Raw genomic sequence first — 23,401 nt, 5'->3', positions numbered from 1 at the left:
AAGTGCCAAAAAGAATTAGACATATTGATAAAACATAACAGTGTCACACAGATATAGGTTAACGGTCACTGGAGAATATAATGGAAGAGCTGCTTAATGAGGATCAGATGGAAAATACGTCGATTCAAAGCCGCCTATAGGAGTAGCCAAAAGCACTGTTCTTGACCGTAAAATAGCCTGGCACCGAACAGAACATATCTTTCATTGGGAAAGTATACCCGGTCCAGCAGATAACAAAAAGTATATTAGACGAACATGCACTTATATGGCTCAAGAACTATGGAGAACAAACAGTAATCACCCAAGAGTTTAAACAGGCTTTCTTACTGGACACAAGCCATTCATGATACATCTGCATGTAATAAGTCTCTTTCTTGGAGATAGGCTGTAGAGTCTACAGCAGAAAACCTGAAATAGGTTTATCTTACAATGATTTCGAGACATTAGATCGCAGACAGGAAACACTTTTTGAAGGCTACCGATGACTCCAAAAACTCAAAATATTCATCCACTAGACCTGTAAAAGCTGGTGTATAATAAAAGTTGTAAAATAAGCCGATTGACTGCAGTACGACCAGTTTATAATAGACGGCTTAAAAAGAAATGAGAAGTTTTCCCCTTGTCTTGCTCATCGCTGTGAAAACATCGTTTTTTTTGCGAATCTTATTACATAGTTTGCTGTATGTTATACAATGCAATGAAACAAAAGTCAGAATTATTCTACTCGTAGTCAAATTATAGCCTATTTTAGTCTGCTCTGGGTATTTAATTTCCCTGGTACCGCCCATTTCTCGGAAAGTATTCCCCTAACCGCAACTAAGGACCACCATCCCCTCACGGAATAAATTTTTGCGAAGACTATTAACAGAAATAGAGCTAGTTAATACAATAAATATGCAAATACCCTAATAGCCTGGCTATGCAGTAGGATGTCCTCATTGCCACCTGCTATTTGATTATACATAAAACAATTTTGACAAAACATAGAATTGAAGCAAGTCTTTGCTGTGTAATTTTAAAATGATTTTTGTGCTCATTAAACTTTAAAGCAATAAAGTAGATTTACATAATTTTAAATATAGCCTTTGAAAGAACTAAATAAACTTCGAAGAGAGACGGTACCGTAAGAAAAAAAATGTCCGTATTCTTTTTAATCATCAGTCTTCTTCAGAAGTAGTATAGTGATTATGTACTTTAGAAAGGAACTTTAACGTTAAAGGGGTTTTATTATTTTATATGGTCAATGGACCCATACATATAAAAAAACCGCGGAGTGCTACCATTTAAAGGGTTGCGTTTTGATAAATGGTTGAATTGGTCCCTATGCACTAGGGTGTATTTGGTTAAATTCTATGAAATTTTTATACAAATATCTACAAAAAAGTTGTTCAAAATTAAATTTTCTATCGAAATATGAGCTTTTAAAATTAAAATTTGTCACAATTCATACTCAACGTGGTGGGTGTGTGCTGTTTGCTTGGCGTGTGTATGGGGTTGACAGCGCCAATGGAGCAAGTACCACATAGTGACATTGACAAGAAAGATATTAGAATAAGACTTGTTAAATACATACATAAAATCACCTTGCACCTAATAAACTATTTTTTTAAAGTCATTTTTACTTCTAATAATTAAATGCTAACAGTTTGAGTTTAAAGGTTGTTTACTATCCTACATTAAACAATATATTCAAAAACGAATAAAAAAACAGGAACAAACGTGATTTTTTTGTCCACGGAGCTTTTTCCACGGAGGTAAGGGTATAGACAGTGCTTAAAAAAAACTTTTATTTTTCCCCTTTAAAATGCCATTGAGTATGAGTATTAAAAATTTATAGTATCCGAGATACGATTTTTCAAATTATGTCACTCACACCATTTTTGGTCTATTTTTTATTTTCGTAAAATTGTTCTATAATTATTTTCTACGCCGTTTTAGATATATGTCTTAAATTTGTACATGAAAAAGAAAGAAAAGCTTTAAAATGGTCTGGTAAAAGGGTCTAGGACTAATTTTAAGTAAGATAAGATGTTTTAAAGTTTTCTACTTTTAACGATTTTTGCTATTTATGGAAAAATGCAAAAATTGCATACGAAAACTACACTCTTTATCTTTAAAGTTTATTTTGATATTTGTTGATAGGACAACAGCTATTGAATTTTAACCGTCAGGTTAATACAAATTTGATTTAAAAAATTGATTTTGCTCGCGTAACACATTTAAAATCGCCAGTCGCTTCAAGTAATGTTTCTGAGAGAATGGTTCGTTTTACAACATTATCTCAACTACAATATTTAGTAAATAGATGTTTTTAATTTCCACCAACCCCTACGTGGGGCGGTTTTGCAAAGAAGTCCGTTGATAGAAGTGGAAAACTTTTTTTCACCTTTTTGGAATCTTAAAATTGACATTCTCAATAAAATGGAGCTTGTTCATACGATTTTTATAGGTTCAGTTTTAGAGATTCTTTGATGACTGCGATTATTATTTTCTTGTACATGTAGGTATATACAAAATCGTTGCAAGTATCAAAATTTGACGAACCATCTCTTGGTTATCGTTAGTCCTATTATAAGGGTACAGAAAGTAAAGAAAATAAGCTTTCCTTTTTGTTTTGTACTGAATATATGTAAATGTACAAGAAAAAAGTTATAATGAGAAATTTAAAAAATGGTTGCAAAATCTAACAAAAATCGTTAAAAATAAAAAATTTTGAAGAACCCTACCTTGTTTAAAATTAATCCTAGTACCTTCTACTATTGACCGTTTTAAGGGTAATTAATTTTTCTTCTTACGAAATATACCACTGCATATACCTAAATCTTCACAAAAAGAATTTATAGAAGAATGTTTGCGAAAAAGTAAGGAAAATGGCCAAAAAATGGTGTGAGTGGCGAACTTTAAAAAATCGTATCTGAGAATAACACTATTTTTAATTTACAGCAATGTACAATTTACAAAATATACCAATATCCCCGTGAAAAAAAGTTATGGGTCAAAACCAAAAATCGCGTGTTTCTTTCTATTTTTTTTATTTCGTTTTTGAGTATATTTTTTTTAGAAAATATTATTTTTTACTTTTGATAGAAAATTTAATTTTGAACAACTTTCCTGTAGATGTGTACGTACAAAAAATGGGTAGAATTCACCCAGATGCACCCTAGTGTATAGAGACAAATTCAACCACCCTTTCTTAAAAACGAACCCATTTAATGGTAGCACTCCGCGATTTTTCGTATTTTTGTCCATTTGTTACATAAAATAATAAAATCCCTTTAACGTTGTAGTTGTAGTAATGATTTGTTTATACACATTCCATATATTTATATTATGAATGTCAAATGAATGAATGACATGAATGAATGAAGAAAAAGCAATATAAATTGCAGTCTATATAATCAACTCATAAGTTTTCTAATACATATAACTATATTGTTTTTTCACTTAAGTACAAAACATCTCATTATATTTTAACAATTCAACGAATAAAAGTAACCAAAACAAATATTTTGATTCGCTCTAAAGAAAATAGCTGATTTAAAATATGTTTCAGATATTGGGATGGCTTTATTAGCATTACTGCCTTTGTTCCCGATTTAGATGTTAGTCATGTAATAGAACAAATAAATCAATACTGCTACTGTCTTCCAGGAATGTCACGAGTGTCGCTGCATTTTGTCTTTGATAGATTTGTAGCGCCATCTAGAAAAGATGTGTATTTTACCAAACCAAGTAATTGTGAATTAATAGATTCTTCAAAATTAAAAACTTACAGGTATTAACAATCAACTATGTCATATTTTTTAATGTTACTTGCAATATTCGGTTATATTTTAGACATACATTAAATTAATTAATGGACCAGGTAGCTTAAACAGTAGAATGTTTAACTATCACGCAGAAGGCTTAAATATTTCTGATCATTTTATTTTCTATTGCAAAATGAAAGCAAAGAATATAGACGCTATAAGCGTCTATATTCTTTGATGAAAGTAAGCAAGTTTTCCAACGGTAATTACCCACGAATTTATTATTATATAGTTATTTACGAAGATAATACGATAGAAAAAAGAAAAATGTATACTAATTAGTATCAGTATACAGTACTATAAATATATATATATATATATATATATATATATATATATATATATATATATATATATATATATATATATATATATATATATATATATATATATATATATATATATATATTATAGGATCTACGTATCTGTTTTATTAAAACTAAGAAAAACTCAACACTGATCTTAAAACATTAGTTTGTTTAGTTTATATAAAAATTCCGTTATGAATAATGTTTTTAATAACTCTAAAGCTCTTACAAAGTACCCAAAAGAGACAACAAAAAATTTGTATTCATTCGTTCCTATATCGCTACTCAATTTTTAACATAAAATGAAATTTACCCATAAATGACAATTTTAACAAAAGTAAACTTGTTAAGATATTAAAAAAAATTAAAACAATTACCCAATATAAACAATTCACAGAAAAACCTTAAGCTCAAAAATCTGAAACGATGCGCGACGTGACGAAAACAAAAATGAAAATTGTTAAGATTGGCAGATATTTGAAATAAAATCCACCTGTTTCTATAGATCTTTTTTATCGGGCCATCAAATTTTCTTATCATTTCTAACAATACTACAAGAATCAGTAATTCTATCAATTAAATATTGTCCTGTATTTATATTCTTTCGCTAAGCCATTTCTTTTAGTCGACTTCATAATATCATCGGTGCAATCCCACGAATGAGCAAAATGATTGTTAGCAGATATCTGACTTTTAAAGTTTCAATTAGTTACCAAAATTTAGGATTTATTGTGATATTCTTTTGGTACTTTTATTAACAGATGTTATAGTTATATTTTCGAAATATTATCAGGGATTTACGAAAATATTCAATTTTCGAAAAAAGTTAAATTCTTGATTGTTGCATTGTAGATTTTGTAATCAAATGCATATACGTGAAATTATATCAACCTTTATTATGGTAAAAGTGAAACAAAAAGAACTTTTAAATATTGAAAACTAGAATAATGATATAATAAAACACTTAAATCATATTTTAGAATAATTTAATTTTTATCTGAATCTTCGCTTTTATTTGGCTCCAGCAAATTGTCTCTTATATTTTTATTGGCATTTATAGAATTATACAAATTATGACAGTTCTTTGAAATTGATAAATCATTACACATTTTCTGCAGATCTTTATATTTAGCAATCGCAATAGGCAACAGCTTATCATAAGCTTTATTCAAGTCAACGTTTTTGGGTGACCCACGAATTTCCATGCTGTTTATTTGTTGAAATTCATCTCAAATTTTTTTATAGGACATTGTCACACACGGCATTGATTTTAATGTATCGTAAGCAGCAGACTTGTTGCCAGGGAATTTTGTTCACTTTATAGTTCTGTACTCCAAAGGATTTAAAATCAAAGATGTTATCAAACATTATAAACCTCAGTAATGTTTGGTTGATTGATAATGTAATTATATATAAACATGGATATCCCGTTTGACTCCCTTTTTCATTGGGTTTCGTTCCAAAGGTAACAGATTCCTTCCTGATTCCATAAGTTGTATACAGTCAGGTTGTAAAGCCAATTTTCGTAGGTAAAATATTTGTTCTGTTGGACTCTTTGGAGTCGTAAGCACTGCTCCGAGGTTAAAGTTAAACGATAGTACCTCTGAATTATTCCTTGTGACAAGCCTCACAAGCTAATTGTTTCCTTAGCAAGTGTTTGGGATGAGGCCGTTCGTGTGTTTTTTTTTTCATCCTATGTCATATTCGTATATTTTAAGCACTTTTTAACCGGTCCTTTTTTGGATTTATGGAACCTCAAATTATAAGTTCTTAACACTCGTCCATACTTTTCGAAAGAAACTGGATGGATATTTAATTCTGAGCACTTTTATTTGTATAATTTGTACATAATAGAGATGACCCCAGGTAGAGGTAGTGTACCTCAAATCAGATCTCTAACCTGTCTCAGCAGCTCTCGACAAAAGCACGACTGCCCCTCAGTTAAGTTGCCTTTTATAACAAGCAGGAGGCAACTGTGGGGATATTTTTCCTGAGTGGCCAGTGCCCAGATCAGAGAAAAAATATCAGGAAGTTACGGCCTAAACTTAAATCCACTATGCTTACTAGTTCACTATTTATGGATGAGAAAAAGAGAATTGGGAGATAATTTAAAAAGAAAAAGGAAAAAAAAGTAAGTAATAAAAGGAAGAAGTTTCTCACAATGCAAAAAGAAAGGTTTTTGACGAAACTTCTTCCAAAAGTTATATTGAAGACGAGTCAGTAGTAGATGATTGTGACAATGATCTGGAGGATTTCGAAGATTTGCAAAATATTCCTCAGAATGAAACATTAAGGACCAAAGATTTTGTGAAAGTTGAATATACTACCAAGAAATCATGCAAGCATTTTATATCCCTGATGGGAAAAGAGAAGACACTAACAATAGAACAAATGACTCAAAATTTAACTAAACCAATTTTTGGAAGAACGCAGAGATCTAAGGAAAAACCTAATTTTAATTATGATCTATCTTCTTACAACATAAATTATTAGTTATTTTAGTTTACTTTATATTAAGTTTTTTATTTTTTTTATTAAATTTGTTTTTATTTCTCGTTATTTTCAATTTTGAGATTTTGAATTTTTAAGTTTTTGAGAAATTGAATAAAATATCTCCAGAATTAAATATAATATCCAAAACCTTTAAAATAGTGTAATTTACACAAAAAATAATAAAAATTGAAAACGAAAAGTTAAATCAGATTCTGTAAATAACTTAAACATTTGTATTACTAAAACGATAGCACAAGCTATGGTTCTACCAACGATTAGAAATTAAAGTTTGGTGCAAAAAATTAAACTTTTGCAAGAAAACTTATATTTTTAATATATATCGTTCAATTTATAGTTAAATTTGATGTTTTTGTAATATGCAAGATACTTTTGTTTTCCATTTGTGTCCTTTGTAAGAGCCTTATCAAAGTTTTCAAAAACCATATACGGGATAAAAAATTTTATATTAATAAAGCAATTTTTTGTGTTAAAACCGGCCCTCATTGTTTTTGTTTCTATAAACCAGTTAATTAGATTGTAATATTCTGTAATGTTTTATTAAAGAATAAAATTACTAACAAGAGAAATCATAAGATTTCTTACCTGGCGAAACTGAATTCAAATCTTTACAAATGTGCTTTCTACAACTTGCAAAGCAAACAGATTAATGAATTGGTCGGCAAGGGAATCTAAAATATGCATTCCACAAACCGTTCATCATGGTCAAAATTCGTAGTTAATTAGGTTTCTGGTACTCCAAACAGAGTAAAGAAATAAAACATAATGACGGCATTAGATTTGTATTTCGATGCAGGGCGGAGCAAGCCGCTTATACGTATTTCAACCTCTTTAGGTCAGAGCGGCATATGCAACTGCTCTGAATCGAAACAAAATTTATCCCGTCTTGCTATTTTGGATTCTAAAACCAGAATTAATGTAGTAAGTAGCTAAAATAAAGTGTTCAAAGCTATATATTACCAAAGCACACTCAATGAGTCTTCTTAGGATAGGGTCTCCTTGTTTCAAATATTTTTAGTTTCTACTGCCAGTTTGTACCAGTTAAAAGTTTGTACTTTAACTACAGGATGACAAGTTTCGTCATATTCTGGTGCGCTACTCAGAAGGCGGTAGGTCGAAGAGAAACTTAACAAATGTAGTCATCCTTATATTTATTTTCCATTTTGGAGTGGAGATGAATATGTGGGCGTCAGCTACTTTGAAAGATAGAAAATAAAGATTGCTGTATGTCTGTGAACTACATGCTAACAGCTCAAATTTCAATTCTTAATCATATTCCATTATTCCATAATTTAACTCAATAGAATTTATAAATACAGTAAAATTTACCAGTATATTAATTTTATATTATTTATTTTAGGCATGCCGACGATAGTGTAATGTATCCTATTAACGTGTGTCGCAATGCAGCGAGAACTGCATCATTAACAGAACTAGTTATGGTTTCAGATATTCAGCTTATGCCCAGTGAAGGTAAGGCATATGCATTTTTAGACAAAATTAAATTAATATGTAGGTTTAAAAGAGATATGGGCTATTCCAAACCTCCAAAAGATAGTATTGAATTGTTGAGGAACTGGATCAAATAATTTGGTGAAAGCTAAAGTTATTTCTAAACAACTTACTGAAAAGTTTTTTAACGCATTGTAAAAACGAGTTTGCTATTTAAATTTATGATTTAGAGTTGATCGATTTATCTTATCTTAAAATATTCTGCCAATGGTAGCAAAAAAATATTGAAAATAACTACACAGTAACGTGCAAACAGGTCAGGAAAAAAGCTAACAAAACTGATTACAATATCATAAACTTATTTTTGTAGAATAACCCAAACGGAAATTTTCTAACCACATCACACTTTATTCTAATAATTTCTAGGACTTGCTTATAAGTTCTTGGAGATGTTGGATCGTTACAAGTTACACGATTGCGAACGTAGAGTATACGTTCTTCCAATATTTGAGGTTGAAGCGGCAGAAAATGTACCGAGAACAAAGACTCAACTCGTCGAAATGGTTAAAGAAAAGAAATCAGTTTATTTTCATAAATTAGTATGTCGTCATTGTCAAAAGTTTCCGGGAATAGAATCTTGGATGAGGACGGATCCAAAGGATACTGTTAAAGTAAGTTTTATTTTTTACGTCACTTAAAGTAAGTTATTATACAAACTATTTTTATTAGCACTGGCAGATAAATCTAACGCTAGCCGGTAAAGACCAGACAATATTTAAAAATTATGAGCAACCTTTTTTTACACGGATGATCAACGGGGGTCAAAAATTATCACTGGTTTAAAATGACAATTAAGAAAAAGATTAAGTTATTTTAAGAAATAAAATGATGTATTTATAATTTTAATACTGGTATCAATAAAATGATTATTAAACATTAGTAAAACATATTTTATATTACAACTGATCAACAACAGAAAACATTATTTCCTGTGATTTTCAATTGGCTCTGCATCTTTAGAATATTTTGAAAATTTTATTAGTAAAATATCTATGGCTGTTCGTATATGTTTATGCAAACTGTGACACCGTCGGGATTGTATAAATGGTGTAACAAGCTCAAGGGCCAAATCTTGAAGGAAAAGCCTTCTTTGAAAATATTTTTCTTTTTCGTAGTCTTCGTATTTTTCTATGTACAGAGAAAATGCATTTATACCACCGCTTTGTATTACGACTGCATGAATATTAGTTGACCATTTTATCCAAACTATCTACTACACCTTTGTGTTTGTTATAGTCCAAAATAATTTAGGGCTTATGAGTTGTTTCTTCACATACACATTTAGGTCAGAATGTCGCTTGCTGAGCCGCAGAACGCTTCAATATTTTTAGGTACGTAAGAAACTAAAATGGCATCTTTCGTATACAAAATTTTACTTAAATGTTCTGCTCGGTTTTTGTCGGGGATAAATTGTTTCGGTACCTCATTACGATTGTTTCGAACTAACCCTGTAAGTATTTTATATTGTTGTAGAAGTTCCTTTGATAATAGGATATCCAGGTTAAAAAGTTGTCTGTGGTTACACCATAGCCAGATCCTAATTCATTTACTAAATCCAAAACGACACGCTTACCTATAAAACGAAAAATTCATTTAGCACTATTTATATGATGTTGCCATCTATACTTTAATATTACCTTGTTCTTTTTCTAGCAAGTATGTGATTTGTCATTCTTGTGTAAACTTGTACATTCCAGCAATATGTATCAGTCGAATTACACTATACCCAAATTGTTATACCATATTTATCTGGCATTGATTTCATGTAGTACCTGAATGGATATCTTTCACGAAAAGGCACAGGTTGTTTGTCGATACAAACATCAGAGATGGGAGTATAGGCTTTTTTACAGTTTGAGGCAAAATGTCATGTATATCTTGTAGTGAAGCTAACTTATCCAAAGTGCGTTTTCCTGGGCGTATTGCGAGACCATCAAACCTTAGAAATCAAAGCAAAGATTTCATTCTGTCGGACATTGTTGCACAGAAAACAGGCCTCTGAAACGCTGGGTTTTTGTACCCCACAGCTCCAAAATTGGTTCGTCATTTGCCTAGAAACGTCCAACAATAAGCAATAATCCGACAAAAGCATCTTCGTTACTGACGGGGTTCTAGCTATGGCCTAAAATTAATTGTGCGCGGAAATTAGTTTTACTAATGTTTGAATGTCTATAATCTTATCGAAAAAAAATCTTTAAAAGCTTTTGTTTTCGTAGTAAAATTTGAGCTGTACTCAGTACTATCAGGCCTTTTGGCTAGGATGTTCCTTGCTAAACGTTTAGTACCAGGTACCCTTTATGTACTGTTATGAATATGTTTTTTTTACTGGCATAGACATTAGTCATTCAGCCAGTTGCAATAGATTCTCCAATCAGACAAATGCACAACCCTATCCCTAATAGAAAACTAACGGATAATTAATAGAAGAATATACGACAAGGAAACTTACAGGGTCACTTGCTTCTCGTCTAGGGGCCTATCAAGACATTCTTAGTAGACAAACAAAACTAGACCACTGATAAGGTGTTATAACATTTAGGGTAAATAAAGGATACAAATCTAAATTTTCACACGATCATGATTCCATTCTCGCGTACAAATTCTATAGAACTGTGCATGTGTCTGACCAGATATCTATAATGATATTATATATTTGTTGCGAGCCTGTTGCCAGTAGCGACTGGATATTGAATGGTGCATACATGAATATGTTTGTGAGGAAAACACGTACTTACGTCCCTGAGTTTATTTGGCATTGTTTTAATTATATTAATATTATACCATCATACACCATGTGAACGGCCGTAGCTCAGCGGGAAGATACTGGCCTTTTTTAATTCTAAAAATGATACTGCACGGTGCTTCAAAGGGCGCGTAAAGCCGTCGGTCCCCCTGGGTTAGTGTGGATCGACACTAGCTATTTAAAACAGGATTAAATATGCAATTGACGCCGGAACCTCTCCGAAAGGCTCTCCTTGACATACGATATTATTATTATTATTATTATTATCTTACACCATTGTTGCTGATAACATTATGTAAACTGTGCTTGTCAAAGGATTTGCATACATTGGTTCATGGGAAATTGACCGCTTACTAGTTCGTCGGCTGCTTATGTTAGGATATACAGTATGATGCAAATGTATGGAATAAATTCATTGTTTCAGAAACAGACAACTTTTAAAAAAAATCTTCAAACACGTCAATTTTAATTTTTGAATGACCATCAAGTGACATATATGTGTTGGACATTACGTCATCAGTTTCGGCGTAATGACGTAATTGACGATTTTTTTAAAAATAAACCGAGGGCATGCGACAGCTTATTTGAAAGGTCTCCTTATCGTCATTGCAACGATGTAATCTCTTGAATATTTATTTCTACAGGGTTCACTAAAATTATTAACTTTATCAAGTAACATGGAATTACAATAAATATTTATTCACTGTACTAAAATACACTAAGGAGCGCAACTGGGAAGAAAACAAAATATTGTTTTTTGCTGGATCCGAAAAAAAAATACATTGATAACAAACAATGCTACATTATATTCTAAAATTAATTATTGTAGTTATTTTTCAAAACCATTTAAATCAATATTGTCATTGACTCGTCTTTATTTGTCAATGATCTATGAATCTGTCAAATAATAGACGTCAAAGTTTTACTCTTCCAGTTTTTTGCCGACATTACAAAACATCATTTTTACAAATATGAAATTAAAATAAACAGAACGAATCGAGATTTTAATCATGATTGGTTATGGAGATAGAGTGAGGACTCAAGCAGAAGTTCGTAATTTATTTAATGCTAAATACCCCAATCGCGAACTAATTACTCAATCAACAGTAAGTAAAATTGAAAAAAAAAATAGAGAAACAGGCCATGTCAAAGATCTTCCCAGAAGTGGTAGAAAATCAATATCCGAAGCCAAGAAACTGGACGTTGTACTGGCGTTTCAAGACAATCCCCATACCAGTTCTAGGCAGGTCACACTAGATAATAATGTCCACCAATCAACTGTTGTAATAGTGCTAAAAAAAGAGAAGTGACATCCATACAAAGTACATCTGGTCCAGGAGCTATTAAAGGATGACTTTCGTAGAAGAATCGAATTCTGCGAAACCATTATGGAAAAATGTAACAGCGATCAGGTTAAGGTACTTTTTATCTGATGAAGCGTCTTTTATGCTGAACGGTCACGTAAATCGCCAGACACATCGATACTGGGCAAGTGAAAATGCACATTGGATGAAAGAGTATAGGACACAATATCCCGAGAAGGTAAATGTTTGGGTCAGCATTATAAACAATCAAATTGTAGGGCCATATTTTTTTGAGGAAAACTTGCTTATCGCTATCTAGAATTTCTTCAGGATTATCTGTTGCCACAGCTAAATCAGCTATTTTCAAATAGAAATAATTAGTGGTACCAACATGACGGGGCTCCCTCACACTACGGCGTTGAGGTACGAAATTACCTTAATAACGTTTTCCCACATAGGTGGATAGGTAGAAGGGGGCCCATCAAATGGCCACCAAGGTCTCCAGATTTGACTCCGTTAGACTTTTTTTATGGGTATATTTAAAGAGCAGAGTGTATCAAAATCGACCGAATAATCTAGAATAGTTAAAGGAGCGCATCAGAACGGAAATTGCACAAGTAACACCTGAAGTAATCGAAAATGTTAGGAAAGAATTTATTGCCCGTCTTTCACATTGTATTATTGCTGAAGGTAGTCAATTTGAACATTTGTTGTAATTTAATTGTATTTAAGTAAACATTTATTGTAAGTTAATTGTATTAATAAACCAACAGTTTTGGTTAAGCCCGTAGAAATAAATATTAAAATGATTATATCGTTGCAAAGGCGATAAGGAGACCTGTCAAATGAGTTGTCGCGTGATCTCGGTTTGTATTAAAAATCGTCGATTACGTCATTACGCCGACAATAATGACGTAATGTCTAAGACATATATAGCAGTTGATGGCCATTCAAAAATTAAAATTGACGTGTTTTAAGATTTTTTTAAAAGTCGTCTGTTTCTGAAATAATGAATTTATTTTATACATTTGCATCATACTGTAGATAATAATGATTGTAATATCGTGAAATTCGCATTTTACATATTGCATTCCAGCCTTGGACCTGCGTCGGTTTATTCCGGGTCAAATAACAACGCATTTCTTGCAAACTTATGATATACTACTCATACTCGGTCAGCATAGCCTAGTGTTATTTAACATCGAACATTTAATGTTCGCATGAAGGTGTGGTTGTCATTTGAGTAGAAGAAGCTATTTTTGAGACACTTTCGAACAAAATGTTATAATAATAGAGTTCAATGTAATATTTATTTTAAATTTGACTGTTCTGTCCAAAACATGGTTATACTCCAGTCGTCAGAGACAAAAATACCACTGAACTTCTAAAAATCATACAAACAAGCTGAATTTTGCCGAGAATAATAATTTTGAGCCTGAAAATTATGTAAAAAAGTTTACCACTTTTACCCAAGGGCTTCCTCCTAAGTTAAAAAACAAAAAAATCGATTTAACAATAATCTGTACGTCGTAGAAAAAAAATGTTTTAATTAAAAACTGTAGCTGAGATAATTTCAAACAGAAATCTTTAGTAGCACTTTTTATGTAGAAGGAACCGTTCGCTTACAAACAACACTTGAAGCGACCGTCAATTTTGAAGGTCAGTTACGCGACCGAAATCATTGTTTAATAAAATTTGTATTAGCTCGACGGTAAAAATTGAATATCTTTTGATTCAAATTTCCTATTGACAAAAATTAAGATGCTTTTTAAAGGTAAAGAGTTCAGCTTTAGTATGCAATTTTTGTATTTTGCTGCAAATAAACTGAGATTTTATAAAGGTGTTAAATAAATAAACGTGGCGGGATTTTAGCCATTTTTTATGATTCTCATATCAATGAAAGTAATAGATTGATCTCACGAGAATTGTAAAAAAAGGCAAAAGTCGCACCACATTTATTTATTTAACAGCTTTATAAAAACTGAGATTATTCTCGGCAAAATTCGGAAACTGCTTACGAAAGCTGCACTCTTTACCTTAACACATCCTGATTTTTGTCGAAAGGACACTTGAATAAAAAGATATCCAATTTTTACCGTCGAGCTGATAAAAATTTTATTGAACATTGATTTCTCGCGAGTAACTGACATTTAAAATCGACGGTCGCTTCAAGCGTTGTTTCTGAGAGAACGGAAACATTCTACACAAAAAGTGCAATAAACATTTTTGTTTAAAATTATTTCAGTTACATTTTTTATTTAAAATATTTTTTTCTGCGGCATACACATTCTTGGTAAATCGATTTTTTTTGCGTTTTTACCCCCCTAAGAGGGAGGTTTTAGGAGTTAGTCCAGAGATAAAAGTGGTAAATTTTTTGCTTTATTTTTGGGTCCCAAAATTAATATTCTCGGCAAAATTCAGCCTGCTCGTATGATGTTTAGGGGTCAACTCTCTGACAACTGGACTATTAGCAATTAAATTGTAACCTCGGAAACCTTTTTTGGATGGTGCTAAAAAAGTCACCAATGGAGACACTGCGGACGGCAGCCAGATGGTTGGTGGAGAGCGAGTCGTGGGTTTGAAACTAGCTTTTGAAACCAGGAATGGGTCCAACGGACGAAATAAGTAAATATACGATAAGAGCTATTGGAAAAGACACAGAAATGAACAAAAAGATAGATGGGTAAAATTACCAAAGATAAGATAAGATAGGGAACAGGGCACCACTTAATTTTTTGGGGTTTAAGGAGAAAATTAAGAAACCTTAGAAAAGAAAAGAGATAAGGAAAGATGTTTAGGTTCTGAGACCAAACCCAAGAAAAGATATCACAGTTAATTATTGAATAAATTTGGTCAACACTCTACATAAACAAAAAATAAATATACAAGGTATTACACTTATTTACCTACGAAACTTAATAAGCCTGATCTTTCTACTGGTCAAAGGTATAGTTATATTTAAACGTAAAAAGCAAATATATCAGGGAACTTTGTTAGGAGTCGACAAATAAAATACATACGTAAAACAATAACAATATATTAAACAACAACACAATTACGACGCTGCTGAATGCAACACAAGTAATAAAGATACACCAACAACTATAAAATGGTGGTATACATATAAAAAAATAGCAGAAAGATAATTAAAAAATACCCTTACAAAGATATAAGTATAACACAAGCATGCACAAATAAAGTTTTGGCGAATCTCGAGATATTATAGCAAATAAAATTGAATACAAATTATAACAAACACAAAAGATAACAAAAATTAATAAAATTTAAATTTACAAAAATACAAAAAAGTTTACTGACGTGTAAACATAAAAATTTAACCAAACCGCACTTGGCTAAGTCGATTATTTGGTTCGTAACAAAAAAAAATATAGAATGTTCTTTAATTGACTGCAAAATTCAGTAGCTACTCTCAATTACATTTGAAGACATGTATGATCGTTCGATACGTCCAGATAATGGGAGATGATATGATATACCATGTTACTTGTCCAGATAGGTGGAGATATTAAAATTATGTCAACTTACAATGATTCCTGGCGACTGCTGCTTTAAGTCACTAAAGTTAATACTGTACTGGTATTAAACACTGAATTTATTTACCCTTGAAGGTGCTTTACAACTATACTTAAACTAATATAGTGTAAGATAAAAAAAACTCTAATAAGCAAGTGTATACAAACTTATAAAGAAAATGCACAGAGACGGTAAGGTAGCAGATACGATATTGTGAACTAAGCGTCTTAATTCGACGGATGCCCACCGATAAGTTGTTTTCTCTACGAGTGCCCACCGAGAAGTAACTTGGTTCCTCTAAAATTTTACCAAGCTACCCAAGAAAAGGTGAGGGTATCTTCCCCCCAAAAATGATAGGCCAGCTGTATGTTTTTCTGAGAAGATAAGGTTATAACGGCTATCGGAAAGTTCGAGGTAATTTGGCACGTGATAAAATATGAAATCCCGAGATTGGGTCTTTACAGAAAAATTACTATACGAACCTTCGGAATATTTACAAATCTATCATAAAAGACCCGGATTAAGACGGAAAGGATTAAAAACCTTTCGGACGCAAGGAAATTCCGTACATTCAATAAAATTTTGAAGACGGTAAACCGAACATAAGCGTATCATCTCGGGGGTAAAAGGAATAAAAATAATTAATATTTTAATTAAATAAAAGAATGTTACACAGCCCCCTCCCAAGAGAGGAACCTGGTGAAGAAGAAGAAGAAAGAAAACGGTTTCCGATCAAAACCTAAGGATACATTTTTTTGTATATACCCTTTAAACGATTCGAAGAACGTGCCTCAAAAAGAAGTACAAGATATAAGAGACGTTAACGTCATTAAGAAATGATGTAACCAAACGTCAAGATAATAAAATTATTTAAGGTAAACCTCAATACAAAAGAATTGCCTATTTAAGAGATAACATCGAGATCAGTACTCATCAGTAATTCGTTAAGATAAATTAGAGAACGAGATATTTTTAGGAAACCTCTAATTAAAAACAAGATATCGAAATGGCTTAAATAACAACACTGGATAAAATCCTAATCACAATGGAAAGCATATACCAAAGTGAAAGTCGAAAAGAATTAAATAAAACTCAACTAGCATTAATAAGAGTAGAAGAAGAAAGAAAGAAATTAAGTACCTGGTTGTCAGTTGATAGCTTCGCGTATCACACGCCTAAATTTAATTTAGGGTCACAATCGGTAAAGTCACAATCGGGTTGAAGTTGACATAAGGAAAACTTCTAAGTCATATCAGGGAAAGGGGTCTGTAGACAACATCAGTACTAAAAGTATGAAAGGGTAAGAAGAATTAAGAGGAATGTGTTTGTCTTCCTTAAAAGCTCAACAGGTCTCTAGCGGACGAATCCCAGATCATCATCCTAGCCGTTCCTCTCGTGACAACTAGTAAGGTCAAAACAGATTAAGAAATATAGAAGAAAAAAAGATTTTGCGTCGAGAATTTTATTCTCATGATTCACACATGGTAGCTTGATTTATCACTGGCTGTATGACAGAACAAAAGTAATTTATCGCCATTCGGGGTTAATAAATCCAAAAAGGATTAAGTATCAGTTTTTTATACAAATAAAAAAACTTATACTAGATAATGAAGGAGTTACTATAACTACTATATAGATAATAAAAGTATAATAACGTAATTAAAGTTATTACCCTTTAACGGTGCAGTAAGCAAATGATTTTTCGCGTACTGACCAGGTAATGAGCTTTCGCACAGATAATTTTAAGTGGTTTTCCACCTAAATAAGATAGATAAGAAGATAAGATAAGATAGCGAGCAAAGATAAATTAAACTCTACTCAAAGGTAATTTAAGTGACTTTTCACTTATCGGTAAGGTAATGAGTTTTACCCAAAGATAATTTAAGTGATTTTTCACTTATCGGTAAGGTTATGAGTTTTGGCTCAAAGATAATTCAAGTGATTTCTCACTTATCGGTAAGGTAATGAGTTTTGGCTCAAAGATAATTCAAGTGATTTCTCACTTATCGGTAAGGTAATGAGTTTTGGCTCAAAGATAATTCAAGTGATTTTTCACTTGAATAGGTAAGATACTAGAGACCAGCGAGTAATTATCTTACTAGACGATCTAATAGATAACGGTATGGTGATATTTTTCACCTAACCGTACTCAAAGATATGTGACTTCTGGTGGGCAATCAAAGAGGTAGACGAGAGAAAATGAAAGAGAATAATATTCATATGAATATATAGATAGGACGGTAGATAATGTTATACGTTGCAGAACAGAACATTCTAATCCTGATCGGATTCATCATCACCTGACGAATTATCAGAATCATTGAGATATGGTTTCAAATCTTTAATATGCCAGTTTCCAGCATTTGAACCATCGGGATTTCTCAGCGTATATACAAGGGGAGATAGCTTTTTGACTACCGTACATAAGATATTGTGCAATCAAGGAAAATGTGCAATCAAGGAAAATCCTGGCCACTTCTTAATAATAGGTGGTGATTTTAACGCCAAAATAGGCACTAAGGAAGACCCCTCTGAAATAATATTGGGAAATTTTGGAAGCGAAGGCAGAAATGATAGAGGCAAACAACTACTGACTTTCCTTTTGGAAAACAATCTTTATCAAATGAACAGCTTCTTTAAAAAGAAGAAACACAGAAGATGGACATGGGAAAGTCCCGATGGAAAAACAAGGAACGAAATCGACTATTTCTTAACAAACAAAAAAGAATTATTTAAAGACGTAAATGTGCTAAACCAGTTCAGTACAAGCAGTGATCATAGGTTAGTAAGAGCTAAAATAACGATATCAACCGAAAAAGAAAGACTCAAAATGATAAATAAGAAACAACCAAAGAAATGGACAAAACCAACTAACATTCAGGAGTTCGAAAAATATATTGGTAATTCCTTGAAAGATTCCACAACAGCAGACATCAATATATTGAACAAACAAATAGTCAACACAATGCAACAGGCTCAAACTAAATATTGTCCGACAAGCAAAAAAGATGAAAAACTGAGTCAACCCACGAAAACCCTTATAGAACTAAGGCGACAAATGAAAGGAGATAACACTACAAGCAAAGAAGCGATAAATCAAATAAATAAGACGATCACAAAGGCAATAAGAAAAGACATAAGAAACTACAATGTAGAAAAAACAAAACAGGCAATAGAGCAAAATAAGAACATGAAAGTTTTGAAGAGGAGCGTAAAAAAGGGGAAAATAGAAATTAACAAACTGAGAAACAGCACTGGAGAAGAAACAACGAACAGAGATGAAATATTAAGAATAGTCGAAGAGTTCTACACAGAGTTATATAGATCAAGAAAAAAAGATAACAATACGGAACCTCCAATTACACTAAAAACTGGGGTATTAAACCAAGGATCAGATTTAATGCCCGATATAACAAAATCAGAAATCAAAGAAGCCCTGAAGAAAATGAAAAATAATCGAACCCCGGGTGAAGATGGAATAGTATCAGAAGCACTAAAAATTGGAGGGGATGTATTACTTGAAAAAATTAAACAACTTTTCAATATCTGCCTCCACAGCGCCAATATTCCAACAGACTGGAACAACGCTACTATGATTCTATTACACAAAGCAGGAGACAGGATTCCGAAAAAGTTACGGAACAAATGACCATCTACAAAGTATAAAAACCCTAATAGAGAAAGCAGTGGAATACAATAAACCTCTAGTTCTAATATTTATCGATTTTCACAAAGCCTTTGACACAGTTGAGCTAAGCAAAATATTACAGGCGTTTAAAGAATGCAGGCTAGATTATAGATATACTAAATTATTATACAAAATATACCTGCAGGCAACAACCACTGTCAGATTACATACTAACAGTAATCGCATAAAAATAGAACGGGGGGTTAGACAAGGAGACCCAATGTCACCTAAACTTTTTAATACGGTGCTAGAACATGCTTTTAAGAATTTGGATTGGATGACAAAGGGAATAAAAATAGATGGAGAATATCTAAACAACTTACGTTTCGCCGATGATATACTTATAATAGCTGAAGATCTAGGTATGGCAAGAGAGATGGTACAGGAACTCGTTGTGGCTACAGAAAGTGTAGGTTTAAATATAAATATCTCGAAAACAAAAATCATGACCAATTTGGTACCCAACCAGAACATGAGTATTGGTGGGAAAGAAATAGAACTCGTAGATAGATATAAATACCTGGGACATGAAATTATGATTGGCAGGGATAACCAGACTCATGAACTGAAGAGAAGAATCGGCCTTGGGTGGGCAGCATTTGGAAAACTGAGAGAAACTTTTAAAAGTGAGCTGCCCACATGCCTAAAGAGAAAGGTATTTGATCAGTGCGTCCTCCCAGTCTTGACGTACGGAGCAGAAACACTTACCTTAACAAAAGCAGCAGCTACCAAACTGAGAGTCACGCAGAGAAGAATGGAGCGGTCCATGTTAGGAATAACTCTGCGAGACAGAATAACCAACGAAGACATCAGGAGAAGAACCGGAGTGACTGACATCATCGAGAAGATAGCCACACTAAAATGGAGATGGGCAGGACACATAGCCAGAATGACAGATGGGCGATGGACAAAGAGGTTATTGGAATGGAGGCCAAGGGAAGACAAGAGAAGCGTCGGTCGACCACCTACAAGATGGACTGACGATTTAAGAAAACTCAATAAAAACTGGATGAGAGCGGCGCAAGATAGACGGGGTTGGAAACATGAGGAAGAGGCCTATGTTCAGCAGTGGACTCTTGAGGCAGGATGATGACATAAGATATATTTGGGTGCTAACTTAGCCATAAACTTATCGACAGCTTTTGATAGAACCTTATTTCGTCGCCAAACTGTATCACCGACGTGAAATTGAACATCGCGTCGCCCTAAGTTATACGTTTTAGCATTGCGTTGGTACGCATTATTCAGATTAAGTTGTATTTCATCAAATACTTCACTTAACCCTCGTATTTCAGAAACATATTTGTCATGTTGCTCTGAAGTAACGGTAGATATCAAATTATCGGCAGATAAAGAATAATAGTTACCGGCAATAGGGACATACCTGGCAAAATTAAGGAAAGATGGGGTATATTTAGTGACTTCATGTCTAGCGGTATTTATAGCTTGACGGATTTTTGGAATTTCTTTATCCCAATCGGAATGATCTCTAATATAACACCTGATAGCAGTTCCTATGGTTTTATTGCTACGTTCAACAAAGTTGCACTGAGGCGAATAGACAGCATTAAATCATATTTTTTGGACTTTATATTTACTACATAAATTCTTTAACGAAGAATTATTAAGATTTCGGGCGTTATCACATATAAGAAATTGAGGGACTCCGAACATAAGAAAAACGTCATTTTCAAGAAAATTAATGATATTTTGTGTGGTAGCTTTCCGCAAAGGATGAATCAACGTAAATTTCGAAAACCAGTCGGTAACAACAAGAAGAAAAGTGTATCCTCTTTTTGAGCGGGGAAGCGGACCAATAAGATCTACGGCAATTATTTGAAAAGGGAACCTAGCGGATTTTTCTCGTCCCATTAAACCCATGGCAGCCAAAGTCGACATCTTTTGAGCTCCACAGATTTTACAAGACCTAACAAAACGAAGTACGTCTTTCCGCATTTTGGGCCAATAATATAACTCTTGAATACGATTTAAAGTTTTGAAATAGCCAAGATGTGCACAGGTAGGGGGATCGTGACAAGAAGTGATAATATCATTTCTTTGGGGTTTCGGCACTAAAATTTTCCACTCTTTATTATTAGTGGAAACAGGTAATTCGGAAGGAATTAATTTAAAAACAAAATCATCTTCTACTTTCCACTAAGGATATTTATTGGGCTCTGATAAGATCTTAGTGCGAAAATCATCGAACCAGGGATCAATTCGGTCCTTGTCGACTTCCAGATAAGAAAGTTGTGGTTTTTCGGAGATAGACTCATTCGTAAACATGCGACTTAGTGCATCTTGGACGATATGAGAAGTTCCTTTCCGATGGATAAGATCAAAATCATGCTAACGTAAACGCATTGCCCAACGCGCAAGTTTGCCAGAAGGATTACTAATGTTTTTTAACCACAACAGGGAATGATGGTCGGTAATTACCTGAAATTTGACTCCTTCGATATAGGGACGAAATTTTTCAATAGCGAAAATTACGGCTAAACATTCTCTCTCGGTGACAGAGTAGTTTCGTTCAGCCCTAGATAAGGTACGACTAGCATAAGCAATAGCTACATCCGAGCCATCGACGGTTTGTGTTAAGACATCTCCTAACCCAGTATCGCTAGCGTCACATTGAATAACAAAAGGTTTTAGAAAGTCAGGTTGAGTTAGAACAGGGGCAGAGATAAGAGCCTCTTTAATTAAAATAAAGGAGTTTTCAGCAAAATCAGTCCAGTCTACCAACTGTTTTTTCTTTTTACCTTTTAATAGGTCATTTATAGGAGAGACAAGAGTCGAGAAATTATTTATAAATCGCCTGTACTAAGAGCACATTCCAACAACTCTTTTAACTTCCGTAAAAGTTTTTGGACGGGGATAATTAATCATGGCAGAGACTTTTTCCGGATCAGTCCTTAAAAGATTATCACCTACTATATAACCCAGAAATTTTAATTCAGACTTGAAAAATTCACACTTATCAACATTGATAGTTAAATTGGCCTCTTTTAACTTATCTTTAACCTCAGATAATAATTTAATATGTTCTTCGAAATTATCGGAACAAATGATGATGTCGTCAAGATAACAAAATATGTTCGGTTCATATTTAGGACCAAAAATTACATCAACTAATCTCTGTTGAGTTTGAGCCGAATTACATAATCCAAAAGGCATGACAGTAAATTGAAAGGAACCTCTACCGATGACACTGAAAGCAGTTTTTTCTCTCGAAGAGGGATCTAAAGGTATTTGCCAGAAAGCTTTTCTCAAGTCAACGGAACTTATAAATTTGGTACCTTTCAGTAACGAAAGGATCCTATCAATATTAGGCAAAGGGTAAGAGTCTCGTTTAGTTACCTCATTGAGAGCTCTACCATCGAAACAAAAGCGGTACTCGCCGTTATTTTTCTTGACTAATAGCACCGGTGAACACCACGGACTATTAGAAGGTTCAATAACACCTAAACTAAGCATTTCGTCTAATTCTTCGTTGAGAATTTTGGACATATAGGGAGACATGGGAAACGGGCGTTTTTTGAAAGGTTTCGCGTCTCCAGTATCAATATTCATTTGGATTTTATCCGTGTGGCCTAATCCATTTATATTGCTAACTTGGGAGAAAGATTCGATAGTACTAGTCGCGACATATCTTTGAGTGGGGTTTAAATGATCGATAGTACATGAAGATATTTCATCGAGCTCATTATCGATATCGGTAAAAGTTTATGGATCATTATCGCCGGTAAGCCAAGTATTTTTAGAAAAATCTATTATAAGAGAGAAAGTCTTAACGAAATTGCTACCGAGGATAAAGGTATAAGGTAACGTAGGTACGATTAGTGCTTTGATGACATGACAAACATCGTTAGCTAAGATAGGGAGATCGACTACACCGGTAACAGCGCGATTAGAACCGTCAGCTAATGAAACATTTTGATGTTGAGATGGATCTACAGATAAGTTGTTGGATTCAAGGAATTTAATGCCTTTTG

At 33.0% G+C, this 23,401-nt stretch overlaps 1 protein-coding gene across 2 annotated transcripts in view; it reads left to right on the top strand.

The window, feature by feature from the left end:
* LOC140438326 (beta-1,4-glucuronyltransferase 1-like) overlaps positions 1-23,401 on the top strand; it is a 72,715-nt gene that overhangs the window by 40,107 nt on the left and 9,207 nt on the right. For both annotated transcript variants that reach the window (XM_072528008.1, XM_072528009.1), the window contains exons 4-6: positions 3,554-3,775; positions 7,989-8,101; positions 8,507-8,751. In XM_072528008.1, coding sequence (XP_072384109.1) covers positions 3,554-3,775; positions 7,989-8,101; positions 8,507-8,751 — 580 coding nt within the window. The remainder of the gene's footprint in view (positions 1-3,553; positions 3,776-7,988; positions 8,102-8,506; positions 8,752-23,401) is intronic.

Source organism: Diabrotica undecimpunctata, chromosome 4, assembly GCF_040954645.1.
Source record: "Diabrotica undecimpunctata isolate CICGRU chromosome 4, icDiaUnde3, whole genome shotgun sequence".
NCBI classification, from domain to species: Eukaryota; Metazoa; Arthropoda; class Insecta; order Coleoptera; family Chrysomelidae; genus Diabrotica; species Diabrotica undecimpunctata.
The sequence above is the reverse complement of the archived record's forward strand: the minus strand, read 5'-3'. Positions and strand labels throughout refer to the sequence as shown.